The following is a 27,243-nucleotide window of genomic DNA, read 5'->3' on the forward strand; positions in this document are numbered from 1 at the left end:
ATTTTGAATATATTTAACAAATCTTTATTCAGTGACATGGTGTATTCAAGATTGTTAGGCCATTATAGGGAGCCTATTGCATATGTTTAGGAAAATATTTAATTGATTTCTTAAAATACCTCTTTGTCACAGTGAACGTCTGGCAGTTTCTTATGTCAGTCCTCAAATTATGGTCATGAATAATGTAAAGGGTTAGGGTATAAGTAAATCAATGAGCAGTTCATAAAAAACAAAACAAATTCTGACTGATTACTAATGCTTCTTTTTTTCAAATAAAATTATTATTTCCTTTTTTTAACACGCTCCAGTCAAAGCTTGTTTTTCTTTCTTTTTAATATATATATATATATATATATATATATATATATATATATATATATATATATATATATATATATCAGTCACACGTAGACTCCTCTAGCAAATACAACACAGGACAATGGGGTGATATCACAAAAGCAAAGAATGTCTTGTGTTTTTATATATAAAGCACTATAGTCTAATGGACTGATACAGATGGGTGGGTTTTAGTTTGGTCATCTCATGGTTTTTTGTTGTTGCTTTATTTTGAAAGACCGCCTCTTGTTCCTGTACCATCCGGGTGAACGGTCGCTGTCTTGACGCGGCTCCTCGGTGTGGAAAGCGCCGTCGTCTCCCTGTCGAGTCATCGCCAGAGCAGAGCCGAGTAGAGCCCGGAGCACGCGGAGCCGCCGTCCGATGGCTTGAAACACGGGGGGGGGAATAAGTGTGGATCGCGTCGGATTAATTGCACCGCACCAGGCGAACGGGGGCAAAGCGGCGCCGGGCAGGAGCGGAGCGGAGCGGATGGGGAGACACAGCGCAGTGTGAGCGAGGCTGCTGCCTTCGCGGACCCCGGACACCGACAGCACGGAGACGAGCCGGAGAGAAGCAGCGGAGCCGCCGCGACACCAGCGGGCGAACTTGGCTTCCCTTCCCCGCCGCGGGAGGTGTCTGTCGGTCGGCACGTCCCGCTCACAGCCCTCGCCGCCGGGGGCCCCGGAGAGGGACGCGGTCGAGGCAGTAGTTGAGCGCACAGCGGCGGTGTCACTACGATCGTTTAGGGTCTTCTTGAGCAACCAACTGTGGCTTTAACGTGACGCACTCCACGGACACTGGTGCTGCCGGAGCCGACCCCCGCCCCCGAACCAGCGGAGGAGTCGAAGGCTTCTCCATCAAGTTGGAACCGTCGTGTCCCTCCGGTGAGCTGACGATGTGACAGGTAACGGTGCGGTTCTTCTGCCTCGTGGTGTCTCTGTGTCTGAGTCGTGAGCAGCCTCGCCCCCTCACAGCCCGGTGAATCTCCGACGACTCATATGAAATATGAATATGTGCCATCATCATAAGTTACATTTGGCTTCGCTCCTTGACTGCCAGTGTCGAGTCTAGCTCCTCCGTACCTCGTGTTTTCTCTCCTGTGCTCTTTTCTATAAGATCAACTCTTTTTCCCCCTTTAGCTTTTATCGACCCACAATTAAAACATTTTAAATAATATTTTACTACAAATTTTTTATCTGCACTTAATTCAAAATACTGGCCATTTACTTCTACTTTAAACGCAACTTTGACCCTTCAGTTTTAGCTATGCTTGAATGTTTTTATTATCATATCATATAGAATAAGAATTTAATTTATTTTTATTGTTTTAGTGAATATTTTTATAACCTAATATTGTATAAACACTTTGAATAAATATTCCATCTATTTTGCGTGATATAGCTAGTCTATGCTAGCAGGGCTAACTTCAGGTTAACTAATGAGTCATTGAGGACACCTGTGATGTTACTAATGTATATTTACACACCTGTTGAATAAGCTTCCGTTACTCTAAATACTAATGTGGCGCACCTGGCCTTAACATCACAATCTGCAGTCAAAATGGACCAAATGCAATAAAATCTATATAAAAAACATGAACTTTTTATATATTTAAACGACCACCATCCCTCAGCTGTTGTGAAATCACCGTGCAAACGTCTCCTCGTGGCTCGTGTCTTGAATAAGCTTCATGTCAAGAGGAGGCAGATGCTTTTTTTCCCCCAGCAGCATTTAGTCTAAATAGATTCCCAGGGCGATACTGAAGTTGAACGTTAGCCCGCAATATTATAAAGAGTATTAGGTGTTTATCCCTTTCAGGCAATCGACTTGTAAGTTCAGGGGGGGGGGGGGGGGGTTGCAGAGCTGTCCAGTGAAATATTTAGATCTGAGGGATGAAACACAACCTGTAAGCCACTTCAGTGAGTGTGTCTCTTTTCACACGTTAGTCATCCGTCTGGTCTCTTCAGTCGTGTGTCATCGTGCTGTGTAATGTGTTACCTCATTGATCACCGTAGGTCCTTTCTCCACAGTGTACACCTGGACTGGAGGTAGAGACATCTGGTTGAGTGAAATACTCCTTTCAAGCTGCGGGGCAGACAGGTGCCATCACATGCCCAAATAGTTCCAGGCTCATGAATCTGAGGGATTGTTTCAGGCACAATTAAAAAACCTACTCATAAATTATCATTGAACATTAGAAGCGGGAGAGAAAAATCACTGAGATTTGACCTGATTGCCTTAAGGCACATGTACCTTCTGTGACTTCTTCAGGACTAATCCTTTACCCACTCCCCTTGATCGAGGCAGTCGACAGTGTCCTGTCGGGCCAAACTGATCTCTGGAATATTAGGAAACAGTCTGGACAAATCTAATTTAAAAGTATCTTCAGAACAATTACAAGTTTCATATTGCCTGCAAAGAAAACTCACAGTTTATCGACGTGAGATCATTTTGGGGTTTTTGCGTCCTTTGCAGCTCATATGCCTTCATATGAAGTGGTCACACACCAATTGGATTGATTTGTTGTGAGTGTGGTTTGGGGCCGTTTTCAGTTTACTGAGTCACTTTGCACAAGACCTGGGAAAACTTGTTATGGGTTGTTGTTTTAAAAATTAATTAATGTTCTGTGATTATCTATAACATCATGTTCTCCTATGCCACTATGATAACACAGTAGACTTCTGCAACTGCCACTTCAGCAAGCACATTTCTTAGCTTCTCATAAGTTTTCAGTTATTTGGCATGTACTGCAACACACTCAGATATGGATTTTGTTTCTGTGCAGCGGTTCTATCTCCGTCACCCTGAGTGCCCCCCCTCCGCTCCTCTCTCATGTCAAGCTGCTGAATTGCCACCGAGTAGCCTAACCGCGGGGTCAGCTAGGCTGTGGTGACTATGGGCTAAATTTGGAACGTGGAGCAATTAGGGCGCACACTCTGCTGCTTCCCTCCACTGCATTAACTACACAGGGGCGACTCGGAGGGAAAGACTGACGCGCTGATGCAGAACTCTTTGTTGTCACTGAGCTGGAGTTGGAGATTAAAAGTAATGCAGGGTTCAACTCCAAGTCAAACGCTCACAGATAAGTCAAATCAAGTGTGCAGGGTTGTTTTTTTTCTTGCGTCAAAAGTCTGTGTAATTCTGCCAACAGCCAAATCTGGAATAATGAGTTACTCGTCTAATAAATGTAAATATTTATTTTAAGACGTGAGAAACCCAGTGTTGTCATTCAGTGGCCTAGTTTGACTGGTTTACCAACCTAATTTACTGCTCTTACAGTAGTGCTGAGAGAAAGAGAGATTTGCTACCTGTAACCAGCGTTTGGCTTGAGTTAATTTCCCACAGTGCTTGTGTCACTCATATTACTGATCATTGGCCAAATGGTGATAAAATACGACAAGTATCTGACAGCTTGTATTTTCTACTAGTCACTTTAGCAGGGAACCAAGTATCATTTAAGGAGTCCCATGAAGTTGGTTATAGACCTATGAGGTGATTTTTGTGATGTATGGTCAGATATGTAAAGAAATAATCTTTCAGCTCTCTCCTGTCTCTTTATTTCCAGTGACAAGAACAGAAGAGGACCAAGCTGGAGCAGGCTAGGCGTCTGTCTGGCCTTACTAGGCAGGCCAGCAACCTCTCAACGGAGTCCTGCCGTCAGTGAGCAGTGGAGGATTCAGCCTGTTCATACCAAAAATGCAATAGATCTCCGACTAGAGCTGTAACAGATTGGATTCCTACCCTGTTTCATCTAATCAGCCACACTGGTCTGTTAGATCTCCGGTTCTTCCATGTCGTGGTGTTTGCTCTCTGGATTTTGGCATCAGGATGGATTCAAGTGTTAATTTGACAGGTGTCAAATCATTGCAGTGCTTGCACTCCCCCTCCTCTGACTACCTTTTGCCCCGCCCCTCCCCAATCTTAAAGAGAAAGCCCCTTAGCCTCCCCTGGGGCTTCCCTGAGCCCTGTATGGAAGGGCCTTGCAGGAACTGTGGGTTGTCTTGTTGAAACAAGTTAACATTGCAAAGGGGAAGTAGATAATAAATTCTTGCAAAAAACCCAACAACAACTACAGAACAACAAAAATTGCTACTGTCAAATTGGTTTGATTGATTCATGGTCTGTAACTTGTCCAAATTTCTTTTCCTGGAGTTTGATCAGAGTTCGGAAAGCTTTTCACTTGAAAAGGAGCTTGCTGGTCAAGATTTGCACCCACAATCATTTAACACATAAATTGGTGTGATTACTTATATTAAAAAATTATATTATTTATATATATCAAATTTTTCTCTTGTGGTCTGAGCCTTGCAATAAGAATGTCTGAAAGCGATAGCAACAGCAAAGCGGTGAAATTCATTGCCCCGGCCCCCCCTCCTCCCTCTGCCTCCCTCTGTCCATCACCCCAGACCCCTCAAAAGAATGTGAACGGCTCTGCCAGTTCAGACTCGCATGTGGTGGAGAAGCTGGGGGGACACCCCGAGGTCCAACGTCGGCGCCACACGCTGGATAGAGACTCTAAAACAGCTGAGCACCGCTTCTTCCGCCGCAGCGTAATATGTGACTCTAATGCCACGGCTCTGGACCTGCCCAGCAAAGCAGCTGTGATACTCACCTCACCCCCAGACTGTGAAGGGCCTCCCATCTTCCTCACTCCACAGCCCTCAGGGCCTGGACCTGGGGTGCGAGATGCTGATGATGGGGAGTCCCCAAGAGGTTCCTATTTGCAAAGCAACACTCGTCATCCTTGTGTTGGGCATAGTGAGGCGGTTGCAGAGGTGCAGGTACAAAGTGCTGAGGGGGATTTAGTTGTAGGCAGTGTTACGGTTGTCGTTTCCACTATTAGCAGCGTTGAGCATAGTGCAGATGGGGCAGAAAAAGAGGCCAGCCCGACAGCATTGGATATTACAGATAAAACAGTAGGCAAACAGCCTGACGTCACATTGCGGGCCAGAGGGTCTGAGAACACACAGCAGGTCACAAAGGATGGAAAAGTGATAGAACCTGTAGACGAGAGTCGTGTAAGCAGTTTGGCCGAGGAGAAGGAGAGGGAGACGGAGGAGGAGAAGGGTCTCGCCAAAGCAAGAGCAGAGCAGAGGGAAGCTGAGAAACGAGTGCAAGAGGATATAGAGGAGGTTGAGACAAAAGCTGTTGGGACTTCACCTGACGGGCGCTTCCTGAAATTTGACATTGAGATTGGAAGAGGCTCCTTCAAGACTGTGTACAAGGGACTGGATACAGAGACGACGGTGGAAGTGGCCTGGTGTGAACTCCAAGTAAGTCCACACTCATAAACTGACACATCTTTAGTGCCTGCGCTATTTCTCTTCCTGTTTACCTTGAGACCTTGAAGCTACTGATACGTGAGAACTTCCCACTCACCTAAATGCGTTCCTCTATAAATGTTCACAAAATTAAATCTCAATCCATCAGAGTTTGAGATGCAGTTGCAGATTACATTCTGGCTCAAGCTGCATGTGTTCGCTGCTTTGGTTGTTGCTGCATTTTAGTCTAGAAGGGCCACAGTTCAACCAAGGGCAGGAAAGCGCAAGTTTGGAGAAACGTTTATTCACATGCGTCCTATCAACAAAATGTTTGTGTATAATCTAAAGCAGCAGAAGTGAGGTAGTTCATGTTTGGAAATTTCTCTTTTGAGATTTATTTGGCTTTGGATTCTCTTGTCTAACTTTTCAGTTACATGGAATTTGATTTGCACAATTGTCCTGAGGTTGTCTTGAGTTAAGGTTTTATTGACGGGGAATGTGAATCCTGTTCTACTAGCTCCACAATAGCTGTCATAGATGCTCCAACTGTTTTTCCCCACGAATGATGGATTCTCTCTCCATGTCAGTCACTATAGAAATGTTGCTTCATGGTCTGGTTTATTGCGAAATATCGCTCCACATTTTTTGGGTTATTAAAATTTTATGATGTTGACCATAGGCCAAATTTGTCTTTCTAAAATATTGAAACAGCTGTAAGATGGAGAATGTCTCCAAATTTTTGGAAAACATCTCTTTTGTTACGCTAATTAAGCCCTAACAGAAAAATCTGAGTAACTGACGAGGTCTGGTGCAACTCCCTCACTGTAGCTTAGGTACCTCGTTTCCTCATAATAATGGTTTTGGTTTTTCATCGCTACATCATTTCAGTTACCCTGCCTCGACTGTAACAACAAACTGTGTGTGTGAAAAGAGGCTGCGGTGAATCAGATTACCACTAACACACATTGCATAAATGAGCATCCAATGAGGAAGAGGAGCTAAATGTCACTGAATGCATGGGTTTGATTTTCTGATGATTGGCAGTCGGATGCGCTGGAAATCAAACCTTATGAATCTATGTTCTTGATAAGTTATGACGGAAAATGTTTCGGTCAAAATTCCCCAGACTTTCTGGGGAAGTTATGTGAAAGTGTTAAATTTTGGACCTACTTCTATACAGCACAGATGACGTCCCAGCTGCGCCTGTATTGTTTTTCTCAATCAGCCATCATTGTTTTCTGTAGATACATAAGGGTTGACAAAAAGGTGAAACATGAGACAGGATGGCACACAATTCACCACAGGATGCTATTGCAACAATATGGTACAGTGAAGCAACTTGTGCAGTGTGTGTCAGAGAGAGACAGAAAGTATGAGTGGGAGAGAAGTGACAGAAAATGAAGTAATCACAGAGACAGTGGTGCTTCAATCAGCTGGAGATGTAGAATAACTCAGTGGCACAAAGTTTTTTGACTTTCAGGGCCCTGACTTTGCTGAGATTTTAGCTAAGGAAGGAAACAGTTACATGGATTCACGTGGAACTGCGTGCCCTGATGAAATACTGAGCCTGAGGAAAAGCTTTTCTGAAAAATTTCAAAAAAAAAAAAAAATGTTTTTCTGTTATTCTGCAAAAAGTTTCTCTAAATAACAGGATATAAATTAAGGACAGTTGGTGACTTAATCAGCCCCATGCTGGGTGTAATTTGTAATACGTCAGAAATCAAGCAAAGAAAATTGACTGATTGTTTAATCAATTTCAACCCAAAAAAGTCGAACAAGGTGCTATTGTACAATTAAATGTTTTCTTTGCGAATCTGCACTTGTTTCTAATTCTCAGTGTAGGAATATTTCCTCCGGGACTGTGCGGTTGTTTTGCTGTCATCTCCATCACAGGTGCTCCTCGAGTCCGCCTCAATCCCAGGAGCTAAAATCAGCTTTGCCTGATTCCCCAGCACCAAGGAAACACTGTGTTTATCAGAAAACACACGTCTACCCCGTGTGTGGAGTTTTCTCTCTCTGTCACACATGCCTCTTTCTTTCACCATTCTCTCTCTGACTAGGCTGTACCCATGCAGAGACAAGTACTTTGCTATAGTGCCTGGATGTAATCCTATGTGTGTGTGAGTGAGTGAGTGATTGTGTGTGTGTGTGTGTGAGAGAAAGATGACTGAGCAACTGCTGACATGTGGCAGAATGGTGGGAGTAAAGTTACATACACACACGCACACAGACACACACAGTACAACCAATCACACTCACTCACTGGGTGGGCATGGCAACTGGAGACCTGTGGGAGTCAGGATCATCTGGAACTTGTCGGTTTTCTGTATGTGCTAATGTGTGTTTGTGCATATGTGTGGCTGTGGTATGAATGTGTTCTAATCTTTGGCATCATCTCCAAACCAGGTTAACTTTTGTTTCCAGAGATAGATGGATGTAGGAGGATCAGGAGGAGGAGAAACAAGATGGAGCAGATAGTTTGTCTAAGCCTTAGTGAAGGAATAGATTGATGAAAACAGACCATGAGTGTAGAAAGAGGAGGAAGTCTGTAGTTTAGCTTAAGGTACCCTCAGACTGGATGGATGGTAGATGATGGATGGAAAAGTGGAAGGTGACAGTTCTCCTGGAATAGGTGAAAATAGACCAGAGGAAATGTCTGTGGTCAGTTTAATCTTGAGGCTCTAATCTAGAAAATCTAAAATCAATAATGATAGTAGCGGTTACGCATAGTGTTTATTTAACCATATTAAATAATCTGAAATCTTTTAAGTGGGAAAATACAGAGGGCCAGATGTTGGTAAATGTTTGTAAGAGTTATTAGCCTCACTGGCACAAAACCAAGCATCAGCTTTGGAGTATCTGGCTCATGAAATGGTGAAATAATTGTGAGATGAAACCGTCATCTGTTATGGTTACCCCTCTGAGATTAGAAGCATAAGTCATCTTGGTAAAAAGAAAGCATAAATGGGGGGAAAAAGAGAAATGAAGCCCTGTCATAGGGCAGAGATGGAGGGTTATAGGTCAAAGTTTAGCCTGTTAAGTCGACTGTGATCACTAGGAAGCCTGTCCAGCATTTAACCACCTCTGGTAGAAACAGTGGGGTAAAGAGCAGAATGGAGAACGGATCGAACACATTTTAAAAATAGAAAAATCTAGTATTGGAGAACAGGAGCTGGGGGTTTGAGGAGGAGGGAGGTGAATGAGGAGGGAGGTGAATGAAAAGGGAGAACAGAGAAATGGGAAACATGGGGGGAGGAAGTAGGGAGGAAAAGTGGGAGGGAAAAGACAAAGTATAGAGAGGGGGGGGGGCAGCGCGGAGAAAAGACGAAAAGAGGAGGGTGTGTGTGTGTGTGTGTGTGTGTGTGTGTGTGTGTGTGTGTGTGTGTGTGTGTGTGTGTGTGTGTGTGTGTGTGTGTGTGTGTGTGTGTGTGTGTGTGTGTGTGTGTGTGTGTGTGTGTGTGTGTGTGTGTGTGTGTGTGTGTGTGTGTGTGTGTGTGTGTGTGTGTGTGTGTGTGTGTGTGTGAGACCTTAGGCTCTTGGCTCTATTGACACTCAAAGACCTTGAAATTTCTCTCCCAACAGCAACACAAGACGGATTAGCAACCCTCCCCACAAACGCATATACAAGCCCATACACACACACTTTTGGGGCTCCTTCAATAATGGTAATTCAATCAGTGCTATAAACTCCTGCCATAACAAGTACTATAAACTACAACAATAAATCAGTTCCTAACTACTATAGGCCAACGCGTAGCATTAGCAGTGCAGCACTCAGTTGACCTGGTGCTGGCCCGGTGCTCTGCCCACGTGTTGGTGAGAGGACGGAGGGATGCAGCACAGATCCTGTCGGAGGCACAAAATGAGGGGAAGCAAGAGGAAGAAGTGCATACTGAGATATTTCTCAAGATTTTATTTTTACCAGGCATTTAAGAAGTGTTATCTTCCCAAAGGCAGTTTCACTTAACAGTAAATGCTCTGTTGCACTTTATCTCTGCTTATTACAAGGCTTTGCCTTAACAGACAAGCATCTGTACACATATTTATTATACCAAAATTGTCTTTTACGTATTTCAGGGTTTGGAAAGAGTAAAGTATTACATATAAACATTTTGAATTGGAGATGATATATATGAGTACATTGGTATACAAGAGAGAACAAGTTTTTTATTTTTTATTTGCTGAAAGATAAATATCCCCAGATAACTCCGGGGCAGCAGAGCTGAGGTGAAACGGTTAGACTTTCAGAGGTTCAGATTTCCCTGACAAAACAGTAAACTGCAGCTGTGTCAAGCCTTCGGCAAAGGCCGGTTCTCACTGCTGATTGATTTTGAAGTTACTTTAAAAGCAACGCCCCCCCAAAACAAAAACACACAGTAAAAATAAAAGGAATAGAAACTGTGTTTGCGGCTTTAACATTTTCTCAGAAATGTTTTAAATACTGGCTACAAACAATTTACCTAGTTCCTTTTACTTTTAAGCAATTAGGGCTGTGTGATATGCCGACCTAAAAATCACGTGACGATTGTTTTATATTGGGCTCTATCCTTTATTTTGTTGTGCTGTGAACCTCTCTGTACATCAATAATCTTTTGTCGTTCAGAAAGTGCTTTGCATTTTTGGTCGATAATGGCTGCTGTTAAAAGTCACATATGCAAAGACCCAGTTAAAGCTATTATTTTTTATCTGGATTTCCGCTCTATCTGCTTCAGTCGGGATGGAAAATCACCACCAGCCACCTTACAGTTGTTGGTTAAATTGCTTGTACATGTAGGTCTGTGTAGATGTGCCATCAATCATCATCGTAACATTACTCATTAAGCTGTTATTATTCTCTTATAAAACTGGGCGGGGGAATGTTGCGTCTCCTCTTGGGGATCCAGTCGTCACCACAGCCAAACAAGTTTGTTTCTTGCCATATAAAACTGCAGGAAACAGGGTTGTCACCATCAAAGTGAGAGTGCAGTTACATCTAACAGCAAGCCAGTTTACACACACAGCAGCCCACATGTGTGCATGAACAGACAACGGCAATATGTGTAGCTGGGGTATGTAAAGGCCCCTAAGCCTGGCCACTTGGATTTACAGATGATAAAACAGTAGAATGCCGTGGGCTCAGGTCACCGTGTGTTCAGCTGATGTAGGATAAGTTGAAGATGTCGGAGGATCAGAAGAGGGCACTGAGGAAATCTTTTTCATTCATTTTATTACTCATTCTTTCACTGTATTGCTCAGTCTTCCTCTGGCTTTGTCTTTTTTCTCTCCTTTTAACTCTCTGTCAAATGTCAGTAAGGGAAGGGGAACAGAGAAGCTGAGACTTCCTCATATGCAAACCATACCCGCATTTCCTTCTGTGTAATGTGAGTGTGTCTTCACCAGAACCCCTAAGGCTGAATAAAGAGATCAGGCCACCCTATCTTTAGTATTGATGGTGGGTGTGAGTTGAGGGCTAGTACGTGCGATAAACAAAATCACAATGTTGAAATGGAGTTTGTTTGTGCACAGTCACTCAAACATAGTTCAAAATACTGCACGTAGTCTCGACCTTCCACCCATGGGAGTGCGGCATTTTATCACACAGACTCATGAATCTCTCTTGATGACTTTGAGGCCTTAGATATGTGTGAGTTATGTGTGTGACGGTAGTGTAATGTTGAGCCAACACTTGTGGTGTGTGTGTGGGTTTGCATGAGTTTTTGAAAGTCGTGATGATGAAGATGCTGAAGTGTTTTGGCACCTTCTTAAAACTAAAGTCTTCCTGTAAATGAAAAAAAGTTGAAACAGACTGAAAGATGCTTGAGAAGCTGCTGAGGGTGTGTTTTCCCAACACATGCGCGCGCGCACACACACACACACACACACACACACTGAATGTGTTGGTAAGTGTGCTTTATGTGATTATATCATGGTTTTAATTGGAAGCAGTGTGTGCTTTTGTTCTCGACTCATGGGAAGGCAATTAGTGCTTACAGTTAATGTAGGGATCGTGTGTGTGTGTGTGTGTGTGCATGCATGCGTGTGCGCTGATGGGTAAGTTGGGGACGCGGAATGCATCAGGCAGGTGATAGATGACTTTCACAGTAACACAGGATGGCAAATAGCTCATGCTCTCTCTCTTTTCTTTCTGTTCCAGCCTCGCTTTCTCCAATCAGACTCACTCTATTCGTTTTTATCTCCTTCATCGATGTCTGCTCTTCTCATTATTTTCCTTCTCTTATCTGTTTCTCTCTTCATCTCAATCCCTCCCTCTCTTCCAGTCTCGTTCCCTCCTTAAATTTCACATGTATGAGGAGGAGTATCTTTCTGTCTGTCTCATCCCTCCTCCTCCTCCACTGCTCACTCATTGATCTTTTTGTCATCTCCACTTTGAAGATTATTCCAAGCCAACTATGATCTGCTAGACACTACATTTCTGAGAGACTGAGAGTATCCTCGTATGTCTGTAAAATGTATGAAATGCAGGACCTGTGTTCCAACCCATAGCACTTAAATTAAGCATTGTCCTCAAGGAAGAAGAATTTCTATTATAACTTGGACATTTAAACTGCAACCCAAATTCAACTCTATACACACATACACAGAAGCTTGACTAAAGGCGAGTGTGTGCCTGATTAGCGAAAAGAGGGTTAGGGTTTTCCCATTTTCAAAATGTTTTGCCAGGAGGCTGCTAAACAATACTGACATTGTAAGAATAATCACTTCCTGGAAATTCAGGGCAGCGATTGGCTGACAGCCGCAGATCAGAGGCAGGGTATTGGGTCATGTTGTCCTGAGCCAGAAATGAGAAATCTGGGATCAGGTGGACGGCGTCTCCTTCCTCAGACTGGGCTGAAGCTGAAACCCGAGACACTGTATCATATACTGAAAATGTTACTGTTTTTACTGAAACATTTTTACATATGTCGTCATATTGCACAGTCCTCCAGGGCCTTGACCTCTAGCCACTAGAATACGGAAAATAACACTTTTTTGCACAAAGTGAATTAAACAGTACAGAGGTCAGATCAAGTGGTAAAAAGAGACATATCCACTCTCTTCGTATTCAAGCTAAGGATAATAAGAATAGAGGGTGTAATATGATCTATTAATTGTAAAGCCCTTAAAGATGAATATGCTCTCCATATGTCAACCACGTCACTGTTGAAGAGAATGCGTTAGCGCGTCATCTGACTTGGCTTCATAACCCTCCTCCCAACCCGCTGAAGAATGGGGGAATTCTACACGGGTTTGGTAAACATCCGTTTCTTTTAAAGAATTTGATTAAATGTTAATCAAGTTTTATTAAATATTAATAAAATGCTAACAGAATTTGACCGACCCCTGTTAAACAAACCAAAAGGGAGACACTGCAGTTGCAGACTAATACCTCCGATACAACAGATCAACCAATGAGAGCAGGGCTGACTGCATGTTCAATAGACCACTTCCTCTCCCGTTAGACAGGAGACTGTTAGTGTGTGAGTGTGACCTCAGTCTAAAATAGATCCAGTCTCTAAACTGCCTGTCGTCTGCATCAGCGTAAAGTGACCTGAAGTGCACATCTAGGCTGCTTGCTGTACAACACTCTGTGTGTGTGTGTGTGTGTGTGTGTGTGTGTGTGTGTGTGTGTGTGTGTGTGTGTGTGTGTGTGTGTGTGTGTGTGTGTGTGTGTGTGTGTGTGTGTGTGTGTGTGTGTGTGTGTGTGTGTGTGTGTGTGTGTGTGTGTGTGCGCGCGCGCACCTGTTTGTGTGTATTTTTCTTCTTCTTTCTTTTTCTTTGTTTAGTCTCACTGACTGTTCTGCTTTGTGTCTCTGTTGCTCAGTCTGTCTATAGAATGTGTGAATGCACATGCAAGTGAGCTCCTGTTTTCTCTCTCTGTCTTTGTGTTCACCTCTTAGTGTGTGTGTGTGTGTGTGTGTGTGTGTGTGTGTGTGTGTGTGTGTGTGTGTGTGTGTGTGTGTGTGTGTGTGTGTGTGTGTGTGTGTGTGTGTGTGTGTGTGTGTGTGTGTGTGTGTGTGTGTGTGTGTGTGTGTGTGTGTGTGTTGGGAGGAGGCAGCTCCCTGGTTTCATTGTATCCTTCCCAGATTCCCCACATTCCATTGATAAGATGTCATTCCCTAGTGGAATGGGCCTCTGAGTGGCAAGGCCCATTATAATGTGAGCCCCCCCCCCCCAATAACATCCAGCCACCCACCCAGGGTAATAGATTTCCAGTAACAAGTCTGTGTTGGCAGCCTTTTGCAGATAAATAAAACAAGTGAATTTGCAATTACAATCAGCACTAGCCATTGAAGTAAATCATACTCTGTAGTAATCTATGGTAATTAATGGTCCTATATTGTAAACCACAGCTCAACTATTGTGTATAGGCTCTTTTACTGTATATACATTATATGTACCCTATTTTCCCAGCCACAGTTTCATAACGATAAGAATGTAGAGCTATGTTCAGTGCTCCTTGCTCCACTCTTGCCCCCTCAACTTAATTATTCTCCTTTGTTTCAGATATACAATGATAAGTCTCTACATCAAGATAAAATTCATGTAAAAGCAGCTGGTACTCCAAAAAAAAATAGTTTATAGAACAAAAATGGTTGAGGGCTTAACAGGTTCATTTACATATGGAAATAGAAGTGAAGAACAGTGAGATAGAAAAAAAAGTATTGTATTGATGCTCTCTGTCCATGTGCAAATGTGCATGTGAGTGTGTTTTTCTGTTTGTTAGTTTTTTTTCCTTTCTCCAATTTTGTGTCTGTCTCTGTCTCTGGCATTGTCTCTCACCCTCTGGTTCTGTGTCTGCGGCCTCTACGACCTTAAATAAAGCTTCTTGGGAAAAGAGGAGAGAGAGAGAGAGAGAGAGTGAGTGAGTGAGGGAGCAAAGAGAGAAGAGATGGGATTTTTCCCCCTAAGATAATTTTTTTTCTATAAATAGCAGCAGAGCAGCAGAGTGTCATCTGCTGAGCCACAACTAGAGCAGAATGAGTGGGGACTGGGGGGCTGCATGTCTCCAAGCGGATATATGTGTGTCAGAGACTGTCTGACTGTCTACGCTGTCCTCTATTAATTTTTTTTTACAGACTTTCAGCTGGACAGCATGTTTGTTCAATATATGCTCTATGCATCTTCATCCTGGTACACAAGTAGCTTATGCTGTTGATATATAGACAAAGTGAGCTGTTATACTCATAACCAGGAGTCAACCCGAGTCTCCACTGCATGTGTCACATCCCATGAATGCTCCAAGTTCTGGTTGTTATGAAGTTTGAAGGACTAGATATTTTAATCTTCATGGTCACATCCATGGTCAGTTTGTGGTGAGAGAGTGTCGGCCTGACACAATGCTGAGTCAACGGGAACAGGATAAACACACACACACACAAATCACGCACAGTCACACACCGTGCGGTCAGTGAGGTAGGAAGTTCTCCCCACCAGATTAGGAGTCAATCCCTCATAAACCACAGTCTGCATGATGTAATCACCACATAGCGAGGTCACATGGACGGTATGCAGCGCTTAGTGGCATTTGAATTGAATGGGAAAACCCCTTCTGTCCTTTTAATGCCGTGGTCGAGTGTGAGGACGAACAGCTGCATCATGAACAACTGTCATCTGCCACAGATCATGTTAATGTGTAATAAACCATGACAGCGATACATCTCAGTTAGACTTGCATATGGCTCAGTTAGGCTTGCATACAGCCTTATGAAATAATAAAAAACATGCCATTGTCAATCCACATTAGATGTGAAGGTATTACATCATGCCTGTATTATGTTTTTTGTTCCCCTGAAGTGAAGTTGCATGTATCTAAAAAGATAGTCTCTGATGAGTTAGGACTGGATGCAGGATGTTGCCCAATTGTCTTATCTTGGAATTGAAAGGTCAAACTTTGGATCCTTGCCACACACACACATGTGAACGTGTCCATTTAAGGTAAATTTCTTTCTTGCTGACACATCTTGTTCCTGGGGTCATGCAGCTGAGATGTAATGATTTATTATGATTACAGTATGTCCAGAACTTGTGCTTAATACACATGAAAGCGCAAAAAATGTTCCAACCAATCTTTCCTGCCCGAACACGTGTGTGCTGCGACACACAGACGACGACCTGCACACACAAATTATTACAAGGCAGGGTTTACTGAGAGGTCTGGTCTGTTTGTTTACTGCTGTCCTTCTTTTGTGTTTGTGGATGTGAGGGAGTTGTGTTGTGTTGTCTATTCATTGTGTAATGGGTGATGAACAGCTCACCTCTGTCACCCTGTTGTTAACTCTGGTTCAGTTACGCTGGGAGGAGGGAGACTCACAGCATGTGAGGTGAAGGTGGAGGAAAAAGGAAAGAAAGAAAGAGGATGAGGGAGGACATGTTCATTTGCATGTTGGTAGCAGTGATGGAGGAAGTACTCGCATTCATTCATTTACTTTATCATACTATAAAAGTTGCAGGTAATAGTCATGTAGTGAAAATGTTAAGTAAAAGTATGTCAGTAAAGTATTTAAAGTCAGAAATAGTATTAGTATTATTTTGTTTTACTGTTATGATTTATATCATATTCAAAAGGATTTTACTGTTCTAGTTTGTTTATTATTTTCATTATGGATTAATCTGCAAATTATTTTCTCAATAAATCGATTCATTGTTTGGTTTATAAAAACAGCACATGTTTTCTACCTTTAACACACACGCACACACACACACACGCACACACACACACACACACACACACACACACACACACACACCGTCAGCCCCCCCCCCCCCTAGCCTGGAAAGTTTGTTTGTCTTACTTAATGGGGTCAAACTGGTGGCAGTGTGTGTCTTTTTCTAAGTCAGACGTTCCCAACCAGAGAGACAATGGGGATGTAGCTTGAAAACATGATGCGGAATAATATTTTATGAAACGTTCACTCCTGTTTTCATCAGGGAATCAAGACAAATGCGTGACACATTCTGTGGACAAGTGATGATGTGTTTTCTCCTTTGAAAGCCACATCCATGATAATTTTTGGGATGCCTGAAGTGATCCTTCGCTGCTGATTTCAGTTTCTCCTTTGGGGGATGGAGATTATCAGTCTCGCCTCTCGCTGCCATTTTCTCTGCATGTGTGTGTGGGGCTGTGGTGCCGGCTGTCGAGTCTGACAGACAGTCGGCGAGATGCACATGCAAGTGAGATTGTCCATTTGTTTGCTTTTCTTATTAGTTTTATACTTGTAAAAAGCAAATGTGTAATGTATACATACATGGTATACATACCTCTTTCAGTTGACCAATCCGTAATAACTTATAATTTGATTATAACATATAGGTACTGCAATTTTGTTTGTGAGATGCCCTTTGTTTTTCTTCAGGACTTCAGTTCATGTAGTTGTTTGTGTGCTAGTTTGAATATGTATTATTCAGTGGTGTAGTGTATCTATGAACCGTTGACCTCCATTAAAGACTTTAGATTAGTTTTGTTGCAAAAGGAATGCACAGCCTCGTGAACTTGGGTCTCCTAATTAAAACTGAGTTAAAATGAGACAAAAAAAGGCCATCGGTCGGCTGTAACAAGACAAATAGAGAAAAAAAGGGCAGAAACTGTAGCAAAATCACAATGAACACAGTACAGAGAGAAATGAACGGTGAAATATCCAAAGAGATAAATCATGAGGAAAAAAACACAAAGAGAGAGATGAAGGCAGAGAACAGGGGCAAAAATAACACCAGACTATTCAGAGAGCGAAAAAAAAAGGAGTGATCAAAAGCCACCCCGAAAGAGATAAACCCAGATAGACAGAGAGAGGTTAACAAAAAAGAGATGGAGGCAAAGTCAGAGAGACAGAGTGAGAGTAAGTAAGGGTGACGCAGACGGGGAGAGTGAGACAGAACGTTAATGGGGAGCTTAGAAGGTAATGGACTGTAGATCCCCTGTGGTCTGATGCTAGTCCCATTCGACCTGTGTACTTTAGACATTGTCTGCTCCAATGTATATTCAATATCCAGATGCTCCCCTGCCCTGGGGCTTTCACAGGAGAGTGCAGGGCAGCTCACAAAGCCGTCCAGCGTAGTACTGCACTTCACTCTCTACAGGGAAGGGAATTACTAGACTTGGTTGGTGGAATTTCTACGTTGTAATGAACCAGTTTATTTCCAGGAAATGAAAAAAAAACGGGGCATGTAAAGTAATAAACAAAATTACTCTATAAACCCATACACTAAAGACATCCTGCCATCATTATGCCTGCACTTCATATTGATTGTGCCTCACCGAGCTTCTGTGTGTGTGTGCGTGCGTGCGTGTGTGCGTGCGTGCGCGCGTGTGTGTGTGTCTCTGTAGAGTTAGTGTGTTTGATGTGTGTGGCCATGCATACAAAGCCATGTGGCTGTGTCTGCAGAAGAACAAGTTCAAGTGTTCATATCCTGAAATTCTTTGAATAGCAATGACGTAAGGTTTTATAAGTAATGCATAGTTTATGGAAGCAAATAAGAGACATAAGTCTTTGAAACTTTAAAAGCCACTGAATACTTAATATTGAAATATTTTATTTTGAAAAACATGTATCTGAATTTATTTGTTCGGAATTTCACCTCTTTGAATTTATTTTACTTCGGTATTCAGATACAAAAAAAATCAGATCTCAAATTTTACGTTACAATTTTTTCGTTTGCTCAAATTCAGATCGAAAAATTCAAGTTAAATATTCACACTCTGAAATTCGATTGCTCAAATTCAGAAGTCGGTTTGATTGCATGCAGGCTCAATTGCTTTTCCTATCCTGGGTAGCCCGGATGTTACTGTGTGAATTTTTCGATCTGAATTTGAGCAATCGAATTTGAGTGTGAATATTTAACTTGAATTTTTCGATCTGAATTTGAGCAAACGAAAAATTGTAACTTGAAATTTGAGATCTGAATTTTTTTGTATCTGAATACCGAAGTAAAATAATTTCCAAGAGGTGAATTCCACACAAATAAATTAAGATACATGTTCTTCAAAATAAAATATTTCAATACTAAGTATTCAGTGGCTGTTAAAGTTCAAAGACTTATGTCTCTTATTTGCTTCCATAATAGTTATCAATAAGAGAAGTAAAACTTCTAGTAGTGGAAACTTACATTTTTTCTGCCGTTATTTTCATGTGAGAGAGTAGGAGTAGACGACCTACACTTTAGTGTAAAAGAGAAAACATTTTGTGCCTCAACTTTGCACCAATGCAGTCTCAGTTGCAAGTGGCACCAAACCACATCTACACACACACACGGCAGCACATAGGCACTCTATGATTGCTGGATTTGCACACACACACTTTGCACAGTTGCAACACTCTGCATATTTCAGATAGTGTGGTTAGCCACAAGCTACCTGTGTATACATAGCTGTCGTATAGTTTTACACTGCTCCTTTTTCCTTCCACCGACTGATTGGCACACAGTCATGGCCACATTTAACCCTTCAGTGATTTTCTTTATCAGATATCAAATTTGCCACTATAGCTATATTATGGCATGTAAAGTAGGTATGTATCCTTGGCCCGATGAGGATGTGACCACTTTGTTAGCACCATGCTGACAGCACATAGCCAGATACTCAAGTCAACACTGCTGACAACACAACAGGCTAAGAATAATACAGAAATAATATGAATATGGTTCAACACCGATCTGCTAACCATGGTTTATCATTAGCACTTTCATTTTTTCATGCCATGAGATTTTATGCTGTGATAAAATTACTTTGGAGCAGGCAAAGCTGTTCATCCAAACATTATGATCTGAGCCTCCTGTGAGATATTTGAGAAACACTACTGTTAAAGGCTACTCTGGAGTATTTGGCGTATGTAAATTGGCTCTGAGCTTGATTATTTTGATCAAGTAATGTTTTTTTTTTTTGCTGCTTTGTTTCTGCCTTGTTAATATTGATAATTGAGTAAAACTGCATGTGGAATGGCAACAATAAAAGATCACTTTGGTGTTTAATTTCAGCGTTATATGTGATTATTCTTGCAACAGAGCAAGGCTTTGTTCTAGGGAGGGTTATGAGCCAAAAAGGCTAAGACCAGCAGGCATTTCCAGTAAGTATATCTTCCAGCACATTTTAGGAAGGATTTAACTGTAAACTCTTTAGAATGCTTCCCTTTTGTTGAAACAGCAAATCTGCTCCGACTGCAGTGGTGGGGAACGTCCTTAATTAGCCCAAACATTAGCTCGGTTTCAGCTCAGTAGCTTGAAGCGGGCAAGGGGGAGGATGAGGGGAAGATAAAGGAGAGGAAAGGGCTGAAAAAAAGAGGTGGCAGAGGGGAGTGTAGACAGGAAGAGAGAGCAGAAAATAAAAGCCTCCAAAATGTACCGTGAAACTGCTTCTGATGAATTCCTGTGGTTTTAGCACTGCAACCTGCGTTTGTGCGCCTGCAGTTTACTTAGCACCTGTCAGTCCCTTGTCGTTGTGGAAAAAATGATGTGTGTGTTGATTTGCAGAGACTCGTACGTCACCCACCACACTTGTTTCCCCGTTTCACCATAGTTTACAAACTAATCCATCTGCATGGCTTGGTTCAATATTGGGCAAAAGCCCAATGTGTCTGATAATGTGTGTTTGTTGAGTGAGCACATTACAGTTCACTATGGGAATGACTGTCACCAAAGCCAAACTGTGACAGTAAATTCTGTTTTCAACCACCATGTCTCAACATGTCTGTTATAGGTTATATTTATCTGCCAAACCAATCTCTCATCTGAGGTTTTCTTTTTTACAACAATTTCCTCACAGTGCCGATTTATTTCTAATAGAGACTTCCCTTTCTGGTCTTACAGGTGTCCTGATTTCAAATTATTTAAATAGATTTTTTGTTATTGAAAGACCTTTTTTTCATCACCAACCAAAACAGGTCCGACCAGAAAGTACTTCTGCCTTGCTAATGAAACAAAGTGAGGAACCGCTGCGCCTTCTTCTTTTGTCCCATCCAAAGGATAAACAATACACACACACCTGCTTTTGTTGAGGGAGCTTCATCTCTGTTTGCCATTAGGGAACAAACTGTGAGGCGAGTGATACTTCAAAAGACAGATGCAGCATTTGTGTGTGAACGGGTGTGTGTTTTTGTGGGTGTGTTCATGAATGCAAGGTGGAAAACATCTCCCATTGTGTTTTTTCATGGCAAGTGTGATAGGACTGAAATCTTGTATCCTGATAGAGCTGACTTTATTACGATGTGTATCGTTACTCGTTGGATGGCCATTTGGAGCAATGGGAGGAATCCCGCTGCATTTGTGGGCCGTCGGAACATCAAAAAAATACATACATTTTTTTTACAGTTTCAACTCGGCATAACACCCTCCCTCCCAGGCAACTACTGCCACAGATAGAATAGGGCTGAACGATTAATTGCATTTGCGATAATATCGCAATATGATAAAACGGGATCTTCTAACCGCAAGGGACGCGATTACACGAGTCACGTGATACGCCAGCGAGTGGAGCACTCGGTTCCAAGAACAAGCGTCAGTCACGCTGCGCTATAACCTGCTGCGCAATGTCCTCAAGCTCGACAGGACAGTCGGAAACTGATACAGCCGAGACTTTAGTCTCGAAGAGGAACGGCGCGTCGGTTTTAAAAAGGACGATGCAGGTGTCAGGTGTTGTGCAGAACGTGCCGTGCTACCGTTGCTACTTCTCGGGGCAACACCACCAACCTGTATCAGCGCTTGGCACAGCGGCTACATGACGAGTGTACGGCCAACTATCAGTGACAGTAGTGACGGACACAGAACCACACGAGAGTTGTTTGAGACTGTTACTCCGTATGACAATGTCTTACGCGGCACCGTGAGGTGAAGAACACCACGACTATTCCCTCGTTAAAGAGACAGACTGCTAATAGAGACAGAGCTCTCTCCCCTACTCCTCTTCAACACATCTCGCTCTCTGTCAGTGTGTGTGTGTGTGCGTGCACTAATTATAATCGCAAATCAAATCGCAATCGCGATATCTGTTAGAAAGATCGCAATCCGACATTTTCCCCAAATCGTGCAGCCCTAAGATAGAATCTCATTCTATGGGAAACACGGTTTCATTCAATTGAACAGGTTGAATGTTGATGCAAACAAAACAAGTGGTTTAGAAAAGAACTCGTCGTCTCATGTTTTTTGTTGGCAGACGACCTTGCAGTTCTCAGGAGCAAACTGATAGACTTTTTCCACCCCACGTGTCTTCTCTTGTACTTCTGCTGCTTGTTCCATATTTTTGTATTCGTCGTTCCTGTCATCCTCCAGACGACCGCAGTTTGACCCTGGTATTGTCTTAGTCTGTTGCGCAGTCATGAGTTCATCTCTATTCTCTCTCTCTCTCCGGCTCTTCTCTCTGTTTGTATCTGGCGTCTCTCTCTCTCACCCCAAATTGATTATTTTTCTCTGCACCGCATTCTCTCCTTGTCGTCTCTTATTCTTTCCCTCAGTCTTTCACTGCTCTTCCCCCTGTCTACTCTCCGTTCTGCTGCTGTGTTTGAACTTCTCTTTCTTACTGCTCTGCCCCACTCTCTCTTTCTGTCTCTTCTCTCTCTCTAACTATAAATAGCAATCTCGTGGGCTGGTGGTGTGTTAGCAGCATAGCAGCAGCAGCAACAGCAGCACATGATTCATATCTCTGATATTTCGTATCCTGCCGCTATTTACATTCATTAGTCTCCTTATTGGACCTCATCTCTTCTCTTCACACATGAAGGCATCGGGATCATATTCAAATTACTTTCAGCCCAGTAAACTCTGTGTGCGAGTGTCTTGTGTGAATAGAGGCCATGAACAATCATGACCTTCATTCATCAAGCCGTCTCCTCTTTACACTCTTGCATAACCTCCTGCTGCTGAAACACAGAGGACACTGGTTGAATAGGAGAGATAAATGTATGAATGTGAACTTTGCAAGTCCCTGCAGAGCTTCAAGACAGTGAGATGCCTGTCAGTACTGTTTACGATTAGGTAAAGTTTATTTCCCTTACTTCATCGACGGAAAACACACACAGGTATGTGGCACACAAAAAACGTTCAGAAGAGAGAAGTTAAAGAGCTCTCCTGCAGAGTTTAGGTCACGTCCTTTAGTATCAGCTGTTGCAACAGGATGGTTCAGTGCTAAACCAGAGGAATCTGTCATCTGACATTTGGCTGCAAGACAACTCTCATTCCATAGAGGTTGAGATGCGGTTGAGAGTTTGTATATTTTTTTAAGAGGAGTTTACGTTTTTGTGTGCACCCAATGCAACATGGCTGCATTGGTGCATTTGTAACACTGAACACTTTGTGGAAACTTTTAAATGCCCCGTGTAAAGAAAAATACTGGTTAATTTGTTCACTTATTTTTCAAATGTATTTTCAAAAAACATTATCATAGTATTTTCAAAATCTCTGCTTTCGGAATCGGTTAACATTCTTGATTTTCTTAGTGACTCATTTATTTTTGGTGCTGTTTCCCTTCATTCTTGAAGAAATATTATGCTGTTATTCCAGCTAGTTTGTATTTACACTACAGCCTGTCTGACTTCATCTTTGCCATTTAATAAATGGTCATACAAGCAGGTATAGAAAAATACAGACCGCTTTCACAACGACTGCAAATACACGTGTCTACAAGGCCTGGCAAATATACACATTTATGTAAATATACATGTGCAAATAGAATAAATATAGCTGCTTTCATACATGCACTGCAATCCTTAACTTACCTAGCCTGTACTCGGTGGAACTTTATCCATGATTACAAATGTCCAAATCAGTTGAACTGGACGTTAAACAGACTTAAGCTCCAGCTCCCCTGTGTAAAGTGAGTGTAATATGCAATTGGGCGTGTTGATGACGTTTCGATCATTTCTCCTGCACACCACCCCACGCCTACACTAGACTAGAGTATTTCCAGTAAGTGACTATGCGTCTGAAATGAAAATCTCTGTGCATGTGTAAAAGCACAACTGACAGAATTGATTCACCAGACATTGTCCTGAGGTTATATGTGAAAACAGCTCATGATCAACACACATGCAAACTTCCTCCAATGCATTCACACACTGAAATGTTTGGACGCACACACGCACACACAGACACACACACACACACACACACACACACACACACACACACAAAGAGAAGGATTTAGGGTCTCATTGAGGATAGGAGCCTGAGGTCAGATTTAGGGTCAGTGTTCGGGTCATCTAAAGGATGCATTAGGGGAGATCTTCTTAATGATGATAGATGAGCAGAGACAAAGAAGAAGAAGAAGAAGAATATGAAAAAAAGGGGAAAAAAAGCTTACCCAGCACATGATTCATATCTGATTTCCTGTGCTGACTTCACAGGATGTGAGCGTTCAGTCTCATAATCAATTTGTGTGTGTGTGTGCGCATGCCAATCCCTCATCACTTGTAATCATCGCTGTTTGGCCGTGTGGTGAACTGATGAGGCCGATGGTTTTCAGTAAGGAAACATTAAAGCTTTGGTAAATGTGGGTCCTGCTCCTGAGTTAATATATATGTAAGGATGTTTGGTAATCCAGCATTATTAGGTTGTATTAAAGTTTTTATGTTTAATGCACTTTGTCTGTGATACTATTACTACTACTACTACTACTGCTAGTAGTAGTACTACTAATAATACTACTATTTCTTCTTCTTACTATCTTACCAGCTTCCTTTTGTCTACTTCTTCTGCTTTTTTCTCTAAATCTTTTCCTACAGAGTTGAAGAGATAAGATACTTGAACACACAAAGAACAAACTCATATCTATTTCTATACTGTACATACTGTACATGGTACAATAGGATGTCTATTACCTGTTGCTTTAACCATTGTTGTCATTATGACATCACCACCATGACACCGTATTTCTTCAAGCAGGCTTGTTTTAGAGGCAGGCCTTTAATTCTAATTCCCCCCTGTGTGATGATGTATAATTATTCATATATATTATACTCCTTCTGTACACTTCTTGTAACTGTTTCAAATTTAAAGTTCTTAAGCATGTCAGTGGACAGAAAACCTGCAATTCGTAAATGGGCTTTTATTGTGAAACATCTGCAGGCATAGTATATGTACAAAAAAAAGGGTATTCATAAAATAATCCATTAAAAAAGTTATGAAAATATCATAATCATATTGTTGAAATCATTAGATTAAACTAGCAGAAATGTATATTATGCCAGACTGGCATTCACCTTATATGACAGGCACCAGGAGTTTACCCGCCCTTGTTTTTTGCTTGGCCTGTATTTGTTCGTGTTAACCTCGCCCCCTCGGCCATCATTGGCTTTTAATTGACTCCTGGCAGGTAAACTGTTTGTACTGGTTGTTTGATAAGAGTATATATTTTTTCTGTATAATAGTCCGTTATTCAGTAGATAAACAGACTGTGGATGACTGCCAGCATACAGTTACAATCAGTCACTCCACCAGTTTCACAACATTTGAAAAGGATTTTTATGACAGTGTTGTTTATGGATTAAGAGTATAGATGATGACCATACAGAGTCACCGCAGCAGCTGTCAGTGAACTATGTCTGTGCACAGTAGCAGCAGTTTGACTGATACTGTGTGAAAAGATTGATGGAGATAACACCTCCGCATTGTCCTTCTGTCAAGCCTGCAGCCATCAAATCAAAATATTCCCAAATAAAAAAACAAGTGATGGATGTTTTTTTTGTTCCTCATCTGTCTGACAGTGTAGCTGTGGAAAGGTCATGATACCAGGTCAGGGTGTGTGTTCCCTCCTCAGGGGTTGAGCCATGACGATGATGTTCTCAGGAGGTGTGGGTTGAGAAAGCGATGTATATGTGTATATTTGTGCTCACTGAGGCTAATGATAAATAGTCCTGCTCTGGTAGTACATAGATATTTTCATAAGAGTCACATTGTTTAAGAACATGATTGACAGAGAAAGTGAGGATCGGGAGTGTTTTCCAGGTTTTTATCAGAGACATGAATGATTTATCTTGGACCTCCTACCACAACACTAATGCACACTGATGCTGCTCTACTGTATGTGTTGGCAGCAGCTCTGAGTTTGGGCAGGTGTGTGAAGCCTTTTGAAGTGGCGGTTCTGATGGATCATATCGGAGTGTACACACACACACACACACACACACAAAAAATACACACTGTCAGACTTTGGACCTGACTTGATGTCAAATAACATAACCAGTTAATAGTGAAACTGCCTTTCAGAAACCAAATGTATTCATCAATGCAAACATCCTGCTGCTGCAGCACATCCTTCAGCTGTGCACCCACATGTGCTGTGTTTGCCTGAGCTTGTATGACTGTGTGTGTCTTTATACTGTACAGTGTATGTTTATGTCAGACTTTCTTACCTATACTCTCTTCTTCCCTCTGGATTCAACCTGTTTTTCTGACCTCTCATAAACCTCCAGCAGCGTGACGTAGCCTCTGTTTGTGTACGTGTGTGTGTGCTTTTGTGTGTTTTTATGTCGGCCATAAAGCCCAGTAGAGGCATTTCTGTTGACATTACCCCCCTCTTTTTCTGTTCATGCCCCATCGTGCCCCATCTGGAACATTTTGACCAATGTCATGTATTTTATGTTTGTCGATGATCTGTCACAGGGAAAACAATCTCTTCCAACTGCACTTGTTGTCATAGTTATGTTTTACTGTTGTGAAATTGTAAATAGAAAATTGTGATGGAAATTTCCATCAAAAGTATATTCTCAAATTTGAGACTAAGCAAAAACGAATGCATGAGATATTTATCAGTTTCAGGACTGCTAAGATCTCTTTTGGGTTAGAAAAGTAGTTATGTAACTTAGTGACAACCTTTTTCTTACATAAACAACATGAAGTCATTGTAAGATTTGGCAGCCCATCACGTACTTTCCTCATCTCCTAGAAATTCAAACCAATAACATACAGTAGTTCTGCTCGTTTTAACCTTCAGGCAGTCTTCACCGTGCGTCAAGGAATCGGACACATGGCACTGAACGTGACCCCTTACGTCACCTTACACTTCATTGTATGGATATTTTAAGAAGTAATTGTGTTAACCTGGGACGTCACGTGATCATTCTTCATTGTTGTAATTGTTCCAAAGACAGAAAGTTTGACATCACTTATACTGTAGCGCATTCAGGTAAAAGATAGGCGGTAGGCACAGTAATGTTTTTTGTTACAGTTCACGTGTGTGTGTGCGTGCGTGTGCATGCAGTGATAGCGATAGGAGCTCAGCTATTGTACAAGTCTTTGTAAAGTTAATTGTAGCCACATGTACTTTGTGACTAATGATAGTGTTTCCTTTCAGAGGCGACAGAGCTGTACATTATTGTAATTATCTAGCTTCTCTCATTATAAAGTCTGCCAACCATTACACCAAAGCAGAGGCAGGTGAAATCACAAACTCACTTGTTACTTAAGCTGTGGGTCGGGACCCAAAATGGGCCACAGGTTGAGCTCTGGTGAGACCACGACTGAACAAGTCAGTTTGAAATGTTTGTGTTGAGGTCACGTTTAAGCCTGTTGTCAGAAGTGTGGTGACATGTCCACTTCTGACTGTGGGTTTTACAAGTTACACTTTAGACTGTCCTGGAGATAGTATTTGGTCTGACTCACTCGACTTCACATCTTCATATTGGTTATATTGTGCCAATGAGATTTGGATTGTCACTTTATAAATTAACTTTCTGCTTTATAAAAGTGT

At 42.0% G+C, this 27,243-nt stretch overlaps 1 protein-coding gene across 13 annotated transcripts in view; it reads left to right on the plus strand.

The window, feature by feature from the left end:
- Nucleotides 1-507: 507 nt before the first annotated feature.
- Nucleotides 508-27,243, plus strand: part of wnk1b (WNK lysine deficient protein kinase 1b) — a 79,752-nt gene continuing 53,016 nt past the window's right edge. For 7 of the 13 annotated variants that reach the window (XM_047335939.1, XM_047335943.1, XM_047335942.1 and 4 more), the window contains exons 1-2: nt 511-1,240; nt 3,902-5,609. In XM_047335939.1, the coding sequence (XP_047191895.1) occupies nt 4,653-5,609 (957 nt within the window). In that variant the 5' untranslated portion in view covers nt 511-1,240; nt 3,902-4,652. Of the gene's footprint in view, nt 1,241-3,901; nt 5,610-27,243 lie in introns of all 13 variants that reach the window. The other 6 variants (XM_047335946.1, XM_047335947.1, XM_047335950.1 and 3 more) reach the window with 4 other exon arrangements.

The sequence above is a fragment of the Scophthalmus maximus genome, chromosome 12 (assembly GCF_022379125.1).
Source record: "Scophthalmus maximus strain ysfricsl-2021 chromosome 12, ASM2237912v1, whole genome shotgun sequence".
Lineage (NCBI taxonomy): Eukaryota > Metazoa > Chordata > Actinopteri > Pleuronectiformes > Scophthalmidae > Scophthalmus > Scophthalmus maximus.